The sequence below is a fragment of the Pipistrellus hanaki genome, assembly GCF_964339955.1.
Source record: "Pipistrellus hanaki genome assembly, chromosome: 13".
Lineage (NCBI taxonomy): Eukaryota > Metazoa > Chordata > Mammalia > Chiroptera > Vespertilionidae > Pipistrellus > Pipistrellus hanaki.
Window position 1 is genome coordinate 57,445,284 of NC_140515.1, and position 10,755 is coordinate 57,456,038.

The 10,755-nt window shown below is 63.0% G+C and overlaps 1 protein-coding gene across 1 annotated transcript; it reads left to right on the plus strand.

The window, feature by feature from the left end:
* Positions 1 to 387: 387 nt before the first annotated feature.
* LRRN1 (leucine rich repeat neuronal 1) lies at positions 388 to 3,572 on the plus strand. Its single transcript, XM_084901835.1, has one exon. The coding sequence runs from the start codon at positions 515 to 517 to the stop codon at positions 2,678 to 2,680; it is 2,166 nt and encodes a 721-aa protein (XP_084757961.1). The 5' UTR covers positions 388 to 514; the 3' UTR covers positions 2,681 to 3,572.
* The last annotated feature ends 7,183 nt before the right edge of the window (positions 3,573 to 10,755 follow it).

Sequence of the window (10,755 nt, forward strand, 5' to 3'; positions counted from 1 at the left end):
GTTTTTCTGAAGGTTCCTATTTAGTGTGTGTGTGTGTGTGTGTGTGTGTGTGTGTTAACCTGGTTACTGATTTTACCCAGTAACATGAGCAGTCCCAGGTTAACTGTCAGGGGGAACTAGTTCAGGCAGAGAATCTAGCTTGCTGAGCTCCTTGGACACTTCGCTGTTGCGTTTGGGAAGGACTGTGCCTGCTCAGCAGGCCGGGGAAGGCTGGAGGGAGGGTGTCGGCGACACACCTAACGTCTGTCCCCATCGCATTCCAGGCGCACCTGCAGACCGGATCAGGCCGAGGGACCTGAGTGGGCGAGCCCAGGATGGAGAGCCGCCGCTGAGAGCTCCCGGGGCGTCCCGGCTCCGGACACTCCGTGGATCCGTCCCCGCGGCTGCAGAGCGCCCCGCCTCGCCACCCAGACTCCGCGTGGATGTCCGCGGGCCAGGCCGGGGCGGTCCCCCGCTGCTGAGAGGCGCGCGGGGCGGACCGGGCGGGCCGGCTGGGCGGCAGCCGGCGGGCGGCATGGCCAGGATGCGACCTGTCCCCGCGGCGGCGGCGTCCGGCCTGGCGCTGGGCTTGCTGCTGGCCTCCCTCGCCGGGCCCTCCCTGCAGAGCGGCGAGTGCCCGCAGCTGTGCGTGTGCGAGGTCCGGCCCTGGTTCACGCCGCAGTCCACCTACCGCGAGGCCACCACGGTGGACTGCAACGACCTGCGCCTCACCCGCATCCCCGGCAACCTGTCCGGCGACACGCAGGTGCTGCTGCTGCAGAGCAACAGCATCGCAGCCACGGCCGGCGAGCTGCAGCGGCTCTGCAACCTCACGGAGCTCGACGTGTCGCAGAACAACTTCAGCAGCATCCGCGAGGTGGGGCTGGCCAACCTGAGCCGGCTCACCACGCTGCACCTGGAGGAGAACCAGATCGCCGAGCTGCCCGACCGCTGCCTGCAGGGCCTGGGCAGCCTGCAGGAGCTCTACATCAACCACAACCAGATCCGCGCCATCTCGGCGCGCGCCTTCGCCGGCCTGCGCAGCCTCCTGCGGCTGCACCTCAACTCCAACCGCCTCGGGGTGATCGACAGCCGCTGGTTCGAGGCCACGCCCAACCTGGAGATCCTCATGATCGGCGAGAACCCCGTGGTGGGCATCCTGGACATGAACTTCCGGCCCCTCGCCAACCTGCGGAGCCTGGTGCTGGCGGGCATGTGCCTCACCGACGTGCCGGGCGACGCGCTGGTGGGCCTGGACGGCCTGGAGAGCCTGTCCTTCTACGACAACAGGCTGGCCCGGGTGCCCCAGCCGGCCCTGCAGAAGGTCCCCAACCTCAAGTTCCTGGACCTCAACAAGAACCCCATCCGCAAGATCCAGGAGGGGGACTTCCGGGACATGCTGCGGCTGAAGGAGCTGGGCCTCAACAACATGGGCGAGCTGGTGTCCGTGGACCGCTTCGCGCTCGACAACCTGCCCGAGCTCACCAAGCTGGAGGCCACCAACAACCCCAAGCTGTCCTACGTGCACCGCCGGGCCTTCCGCGGCCTGCCCGCGCTCGAGAGCCTCATGCTCAACAACAACGCCCTGCCGGCCGTGTACCGGGCCACCGTGGCCGCGCTGCCCAACCTGCGCGAGATCAGCCTCCACAGCAACCCGCTGCGCTGCGACTGCGTGCTGCGCTGGGTGGCCGCCAACACCACCCGCGTGCGCTTCATGGAGCCGCTGTCCATGCTGTGCACCGCGCCGCCCGAGCTGCGGGGCCGGCCGGCGAGGGACGCGCTGGCCCTGGGCGCCGGCGAGCGCTGCCTGCCCATGATCGCCCGTGACGCCTTCCCCGGCCGCCTGAGCGCCGAGCCGGGCGCCACGGTGCTCCTGGACTGCCGGGCGCTGGCGGAGCCGGAGCCCCAGGTCTACTGGGTGACGCCGCGCGGCCGGAAGGTCACGGGGGACACGCGCTCCGGCCGGTACACGCTGAGCGGCGAGGGCACCCTGGCCATCGCCGACGTCCGCGCGGAGGACTCCGGCAGGTACACCTGCGTGGCCCAGAACGCCGAGGGGGCGGACACGTGCGTGGTCACGGTGCGGGTCAACGGGACCCTCCCGGACGGGGCCCAGGTGCTGGAGATGTACGTGAAGCAGGCCGCGTCCCACTCCATCCTCGTGTCCTGGAAGGTGGCCTCCAACGTCATGGCGTCGAACCTCAAGTGGTCCTCGGCCACCATGAAGGTGGACAACCCGCACATCACCTACACGGCCCGTGTGCCCGTGGACGTCCACGAGTACAACCTCACGCACCTGCAGCCGGCCACCGCCTACGAGGTGTGCCTCACCGTGGCCAGCGTCCACCAGCAGACGCAGCGCTCCTGCGTCAACGTCACCACCAAGACGGCCGCCTTCGCCCTCGGCGTCTCCGACCAGGACGCCAGCACCGCCCTGGCCGCCGTCATGGGCTCCATGTTCGCCGTGGTCAGCCTCGCCTCCACGGCCGCATACGTGGCCAAGCGGTTCAAGAGGAAGAACTACCACCACTCGCTGAAGAAGTACATGCAGAAGACCTCGTCCATCCCGCTCAACGAGCTGTACCCGCCGCTCATCAGCCTCTGGGACGGGGACGCCGAGAAGGACAAGGACGGGGCCGCGGCCGCGGAGGCCAAGCCCGCGGCCCAGGTGGACACGTCCAGGAGCTACTACATGTGGTAACGCCGGGGCCACGTGGCCGCTGGCGGGAAGGAGCACAAGGACGCGTTTGCTTTGTTCTGCAAAAGGAACACGGGGGGGGGGGGGACTTGTGTCATGTGCGCTAGGGGCAGGGCGAGGGCACGGTGGCTACCCCAGTTTGTTGTCGTTGTTCCTTTGTTTTTTTTTAGCGGAGTGCTATCGCTAGTTTGACGTGGCTGGCAGCGAGCCTGGGCTTCCGGAGTGTGTTCGGTTTTTACCCTTATCCTTCTTACGGTTATGATTCTGTTATGATTACTCTCTGGTTTGGGTTGCTGCCCTGCTGTGCTAACGGCCGTGCTCCCTGCGATCATCAGTGACAGGCTGGGGCTCGCTGTGCTGCGGCCAGCAGCGTGGCCCCGTCTTCCGAAGCCATCGGCAGAAGGCACCGCGCCGCCCTCCGTCCGAAAAGCGGCTGAGGGGCGGCCCGGAGCCTGGGCAGCCCCCCGGTCCACAGACCTCCCGCTCACGCGACCACCCATGGCCAGACTGTTACCTGCTCCGAGCGGCGTGAGCGGGCCGCGCTGCAGCACCGTATCCACTGACTTGAATGTTCGCCTTCGAACTCGGCGCTTCCTGCTCGTAACCAGTCGTGAAAGAGGCGTAGGCCGCGCTACCAGGCAATAGAAACACGTAATCTATCAGGTTTTTTTTAACGTAACAAACCACACGTCCCTGGTGACCTTGTTCTTTTTATCTCCAGTAGACACTTTCAGGAAAAAAAAAAAAAGAAAAAGAAAAGACTACCCTTGGTGTGCTTCTCTCACCGCCACGGTGTGTGCGACGAAGACGGGGCTCCAATAAATGAGTTTCGTTCTGATTTTCTAGAACACCGGCAGGGACGCCTCCCGTGGAGTTCTTGCTCATGGCTGCGTGCTGTTTCTCACGCCCCTCAAGCCGGTCACCCAGGGGAACGGGCTGCCGCCGACGCTTCTCAGAACGGGGCCCCAAAGAGTCCGCCTTCTCTATCGGGGAGGAAATAGCTATTCTGATGCAGATGTTTTCATGGACAGGATTCCTGTAGTTTAAATATCACTGACCACACCCAATGGAGGAAACAGCTCCTAGGAAGAAAACAGGTGTATTGCTGAATCCTATGCATAACTAAACACGGATGCAGATATACATACATATATACATACATGTACATGTGTACACACACACACACACACACACAGACAGGATAGGTCCCATTCCTTCTCTGTAGGTTTTGTTAAAATCGGATGTTGTAGCAGTCGCCACGCCCCGCCGGAGTGTCCATCACCGAGTCAGCGGCCCTCCAGGGACAGCCCGTGCTGCTCCTTTGCTGGCAGCCGCCCACCTTAGCCCCACAGGCGCCCTCTGGGCGTGGAGACACCCGCAGGCGATGGACAGAAAGCAGAGCGGCTTCCCGGCAGCTGGCAGGTCCCATCCACGCTCCGGAGAGAGAGGCTGGGGCAGGGTGCGGTGTTTCCGGGAGGTTGCGTGTGGAACAGAACAGAAGGAGGCTGGTTTCGGCAGGAGGCCACTCCGTGGGGGTGGGGTGGACTTCACGCGTAGTTAGAGGCGAAGGAACTCACTGGGAATGCAGCGGGTGAAGCGGAGACCGGCCGCCAGGCCTCAGGCACACCGGGAGCCTGAGGCTGGGGGAGGAGGGAGCGCGAGCAGGTGCAGCGGAGCACGGCCAGGGAGAGGCAGGAAGGAGCAAGGGCGAGGCCAGATGGAGGATTTTTCTTTAAAAAAAAAATTTGTAGCCGAAACCGGTTTGGCTCAATGGATAGAGCGTCGGCTTGGGGACTGAAGGGACCCGGGTTCGATTCCGGTCAAGGGCATGTACCTGAGTTGCGGGCACATCTCCAATAGGGGGTGTGCAAGAGGCAGCTGGTCGATGTTTCTCTCTCATCGACGTTTCTAGCTCTCTATATCTCTCCCTTCCTCTCTGTAAAAAATCAATAAAATATATTTTTTAAAAATTGAAAAATAAATTTGTAGATAGATAGATAGATACACAATTTCAGAGAGGAAGGGAGAGACAGAAACATCAATAATGAGAAGGAATCATTGATCCACTGCCTCCTGCACGCCCCCTACTGGGGACCAAACCTGCAATGCAAGCTTGTGCCCTGACTGGAAATCACACCATGATGTCCTGGTTCCTAGGTCGAAGCTCAGCCACGGAGCAACGCTGCCCGCGTGGGTTTCTTTGGTCAGTGCCTTGTCCGGACTCACTCAGAAAGGCGGACCGTGGCTTCTCAGGAGCGTGTTTCCTGAGGGTGCGCTGTGTGCGGGCGGGGTCCCGGTGGTGTTCCCAGCGAGGGCCGAGCACAGGTGGGGCACCTCCTCCCAGGCCCGGAGGGGGGGGGGGGGGGCAGGAGAGGGAGCCTCAGGGCTCGGCCCCCTGAGTGGCGGCGTCAGAAGAGGACCCTTGATTCGAGTGCCGCCTCTCGCCGCCGGGGAAATGCCGGGGCGCAGAGCAGGAGGGCTCTCGGCTGGAGAGCGGGAAGCAGGCACCTCCGAGGGAGTCAGAGGGGAGGAGCTGCGCGGAGCGAGGGATGAGGAGCGGCTGGCCTTGTGAACGAGGAAGGGAGTGAGGAAAAGTCTGAGCAAAAAGGTACATGACAGGCCGGCAGGCGTGGCTCCGTGGCTGAGCACCGACCTCTGAGCCAGGAGGTCACGGTTCCATTCCCGGTCGGGGCACACGCCCAGGTTGCAGGCTCGATCCCCAGTAGGGGCCGTGCAGAAGGCCGCCAATCCATGATTCTCTCTCATCACGGATGTTCCTAGCTCTCCCTCTCCCTCTCCCTTCCTCTCTGAAATCCATGAAAACATATATTTTTTTTAATGTGCACGGCCAGGCGCCCGGGAATAAGCTCGATGAACCCGCAGCCTTTATGGAGCCTCTCGGATGTTGAACCTGCACAGTGTCCCTCTGAGGCTCACAAGGGCTGAGCCATTTGCCGAGGTCGCCCAGAGAGCAGGCTCGGGTGCCATCCCAGCTCCGTGCTGGTGGCCACCACTCCGGCCTGAGGTCGAGAGCGAGGGAACTGACGGCCGGGGGGACCGGGAGACCTCGCTGCGCGACCCTGTGCGTGGCTGGGGGGGGCCCCCCCGGGAGGCTCTGCTGGGCCAGAACCACCGTCCTCGGAAGACAGCGGGGTCAGTGCCCACAGAACTAGTATCCAGCGTTCACACCCAAAGCGGGCCTCGCCGCACAGGAGCTGGAGGAAGACCGCAGCCTCGGCAGCGGGTGTGGCTGCCATGAGCGCGTGGAGGTGTCCGTAAGAGAAGCACACACACCCCTCCCCCATCGCAGGCTGTGGGCCCCAGGCCGCGGGAGGCTGGAGGGACAGGCGGCCAGTCCTCACGGCTGGCGGTTGGAGGGTGTAACAGGGAGACTGCCTCCTCTGAAAGCTGGACAGAAGCAAAAGCCGATCCCCCCACAAGAGGCGGGGAGGAGGGGTCCTCTGGGGCCATGATCACAACACGGGTCCCCACGGCCTCGCACAGTCTGCCTCCAGGGCTGGGAGCACCTGGGGCCAGTGCTATGAGGCCAGTGCAATACTGAGAGGAGAGCTGGGGTGGCAGGGGGGCGGGGTCTACTCCTTCCCCCTCCACCCCCTCGCCTCCCCCCGCCCCACATCCATCCACAGCAGCCCTGGGTCATGCTGATTCGGACGGACACAGCCCCGCCCCCCAGAGCCATGTGGCCGCCTGTGCCCTCGGCCAGCCGGCCTCGGGGATGCACCCCGCCAGCGGGAAAGCCGCCTTCAAAACGGTGTCCCCCTACATCCAGAGCAGGCGCCGATTCGAAGTCCCCCACGGGACCCCCCGATACTCCTCGGATCTCTCATTTCTGACACGTCCCTGACAGCAGCGCACAAATCCAGTTCCGGGGGCGGGAGCGGGGCGCCCAAAACCTTAATGGGGAGTTAGAGGGCGATGTGGCTGGCGTCTGCTCAGGGCTGAGAGGCTTCGGTCTACCAGGAGCTCAGTGGCCACAGCCAATGTGTCCACTCCCTCGTCGCTAGTTCACGCCTGGGTGCGCCCGGGCCAGTGCAGCCTTCGCTACAGCAGCCACGACGGAGGAGCAACGGAGGCGCCCGACGGCGAATGGCTAGAGAAGCTGTCACACACACACACACACACACACACACGCACACACACATCCCTACACACTGAACGGTTACTCAGCCATAAAACACACACACACACACACACACACACACACACACATCCCTACACACTGAACGGTTACTCAGCCATAAAACACACACACACACACACACACACACAAGGAAATCCTACCATTTGTCACAGCATGGACTAACTTGAGGGCGTTGTGCTAGCTGAGAGAAGTCAGACAGAAGACCAATACTGTATCATCTCACTGACATGTGGAACCTAATAAAAAAGAGCCCACCAAACAGAGAGAGAGAGTGAGAGAGAGAGAGGAGAGAGAGAGAGAGAGAGAGAGAGAGAGAGAGAGAGAGAAAGAGAGAGAGGGAGGAGGGAGAGGAATGAGAGAGTGAGAGAGAGAGAGAGCGAGAAAGAGAGGATGAGAGAGTGTGAGAGGAGGGGGGCTGCGAGGAGGAGGGGGGCTGAGAGGAGGGGCAGCGGGAAGAAGGTGGTCAGAAGGCACACACCTCCGGTTACAGGACAAGCCGGCCCTCGGGGTAACGAACCCCGGGGCCCGCGCTGAGCACCTCGGGCAGGAGGGGAAGCTCCTGAGAGCAGACCCTGAGCCCCTGTCACAGGAGAAGACTCTTCTCCGCCTTCCTCTTCCGGAGGGCGCTCCCTTCTCACATCACCGTTCCACAGTGTGTGTCCAAAGCCCCTGTGCGTGTGCCTCCCCTCACACGGTCACGCGGGCCCATCCTTTCCAAATAGACCCGGACAAAAGGAAATCCAGAGAAGAAGAAAGAGGAACATCGCGGTGCACAGGGATGGTGACGTGAAGAAACAGACACGCGGACGGAGCGTAATGAATAACTGCCATCTCCTGCTCGGGGTGAGAGACACAAACCGAAGTTCCCGCAGGACTGCCCGGCGGCATTATGGACCGACCGACTCCACGGAAAACCCCAGAATCCTCTTCGACCTGGGATGTTTCCAGAAAACCATTTTCCGGGTGCCAAGACCCGTGCCAAACACCTCCCTCCCGGGGAGACGCGCCGACGTGGTCTCCTACCTCGTCTGAACTTCCGGGCGGGCTTCCCGGCGGGATGGGCTCCCGGGCATCCCTCCGACCTCGAGCCTGAAGCGGAGAGAAGCACAGAGGCGGCGGGAATGAGAACGAGCCGCCGAGGGAGATGGATTCTCATCGCAGGGTCTGGCCCTCTCCGCCCGGCCCATCTGACTTTCCTGGTTGGCATTCACGGCAGCACCGGGCAGGGGAGGCCCAGCGGGAAAGTGCTCCGGCTGGCGGTCCGCAGACCTTCGTTCCGGCCCTGACAGCCTTTACCTGCCGCGCGTCTCTACCGACGTCTCCGCCGGCCCCCGCCGGCTGAATGGGGGGCTGGGTTCTCGGCAGGTCTCTCTGGCCCTAAAATCCTGGGGCTCGCAGGCACAGAATGACTCATGTAAAACCTCACTAATGGCCCAGCCCACCAGTTCACACTGTCTGAGCCGCAGTGATGAGCCTCTTCAAAGACCAAATGCAATCCGGGCCAGACGCGGGGACAGCGGCGAGCGGCCGCTGGAAGCCGCAGATGCCCCGGCCCTGCCCGCAGGCTGCCGAGGAGCCGTTAGCATCGTCTGCGGACACGCGCGCGGGAGGGCTGGCAGGCGGGAGCACGGAGTCTCCTCGGGCCACCTAGCCGGCGTTTACCACGTGATGGATGGGGTGCCTGGTCACCCCCTCTAATCACGGATCTCAATGAGCGGTAATGAGCGATGAGTCGAGGCCTGGTGCCCGCTGGCCGGGCCTGGTCGGGAAGAAATCGCTGGGTCAGTAAGATTTTGGAGGTTTTTGTGCCAAAAGGAAGAGAATCATGACCTCGGCTTTTCGTGTGGTGGCCAGTAACCAAAAACCAAACCCCAAAAAGGGAACGCACGGGCTCCCTGAGGCCCAGCTGCAGGGGGGGGGGGGGGGGGGCTTCAAGGGACGACTGAATGTCACGGGGACCCGGCCCTCACTCTCCGGGCTCCGCTCGGTCCTGTTGGCTAAGCCCCAGCTTCCCCAGGGCCCCTGGGTGACCACCACCACCGGGGGGACTGCCCACCCCTCCCAGGTTCACGTGCAGAGCCGGCAGGTCCTGAGTCCATCTCTTCCCTGAAGGTCAGGACCCAAGGCCTGAGCCGAGCCCTGCGACCCAAGAATTAACTGGGAGCCCGGGTTGGTCCTGGGTTCCCCTGCCTCCTCCCTCCTCCCCTCCTCTCCTCTCCCCCCAGAATTCTGCCAGGGAAGGACGGAGGCCAGGGCAGCCCCTTCCGGAAGCCAGAGCGGTGATTGCCGGAAGCCGAGGGGAGCACAGCCGGGTTACAAACGACAGGCGTCCGTTCCGGCTGAAGCAGCGCGGGTCCCGGGCGGGAGGAGGGTCTCAGGCTTGGAAGGCCCCCTCCAGGCCCAGCCTCACCCCTGCACTTCCGGCCGAGGGGGCTGGGACCCACAGAGACGGAGCGAGGGTGGCCTTTGCTCCTGAGCTCCGAGCCGGGTGGTCGGGCTGTGAGGCCCGTTCCTCGCCAGCTCCGGGGCTCCAGGCAGCACCCCGGCTCGCCCACAGGCCCTACCGCTGGGATGTGTCGGCCAGAAATCACGGCAATAACGAAAGGACAGGCGCGGCCACAGCACCGGTGTGCAGGCCGCTCTCTGGGGGGGTGGGCATCGGCCTGAGTCAGAGAGCCGCCACCTCCGAGGACCCACGTTACCCACTGCCCCTGGGCGTCGTCCTGAAACCCCATCGGGTCTGGGCGGGATTTTCCGTCATCGGTAGACAGACCCGCAGAATCAGGTCTCGGGACAGAGGCCGGTGGGCTGCGTCTGCTTTCCCGCGTGGAGCGGACGGGTGTTCTCCTGGCGGCGGTGACCGTGAACTCTGACCCCGCTCTTACCTGGCAACACCGCTTGGTGTTGGGTTGGCGGCTGCCTTCCTAAGTACGCTCTGAAGGGGGCATTTTAATGGGGTTCTACACCTTTAAATGCACCTGACAGAGTTTGCATTTGCTGGGTGATTGGGCTGGGACTGGATTCGGGTGTATAAGAGCCCGTTGCAGATGCTCCCGTGCTCCACCCTGTGGCTTCCCCAGCATCCGAGGCGCCGTCGGGCGGGGTTCACAGCGGGGGCTCTGGGGGCCGAGGGCCTGCCTTTGACCTTGTCCTGCTTCCACCAGCCCCATGACCTTGGCGAGCCTCTTCACCTCCGAACACCGTTTCTGCCAACCTACCTACGTACGAAGTGCAATCGCGTCCACCTCTCCCTCCTGGCCGTCTGCAGTGCGGAGAGCATTCGGAAAGGACTTGCCCGATGCGTGCTAACTCCGGTGATTAATTGTGTTCGCTCAGTAAGTGTTTGTTGATAAGGAAAACGCGCTGATCAATAATTGAATCAATGGGCCCTGTGAGGACTAGAGGAGGGAATTCACCCCCGAGGCAGCACCAAGCCCAGACCACGCCCGCACACCGCAGCCGCCTCCTCAGAGAAATCCTCCCTTCCCGGTGCCCTGTGTGCCTCCGGGATCAGAAGAGATTGGTGACACCCAATGCATCCCACTGCAGCGGGGATGGGGTGGGAGAGACTCACCTTAGAATCCACGGAGTTCGATAGCTTTAAATAGCAGCACAGTGATCAAAGATGACGGAGAGAGAGGAAAGGGAAAACAGAAAATTCTCCTGAGGCGAATTGATCAGTGAACCCAGGCCTGTGCACTCTTCATTCACGTCCAGACCCCAAGTTATAATGCTTGTTCGTGAGCAAGACGATGGAGGCAGGGCCAGAGGCAGCCAGCGGCGACCGCACGGGTCACGGGAAGCACGGTCAGTCCCCCCGGAGATGAGCACTCCCGCCCTCGCCCCCACCCACCCCCGCAGGCTCTGTGCTGCCTCTCCCTGCCCAGCTCCTGGGGGGACCCCTGCCCTGCAGGCT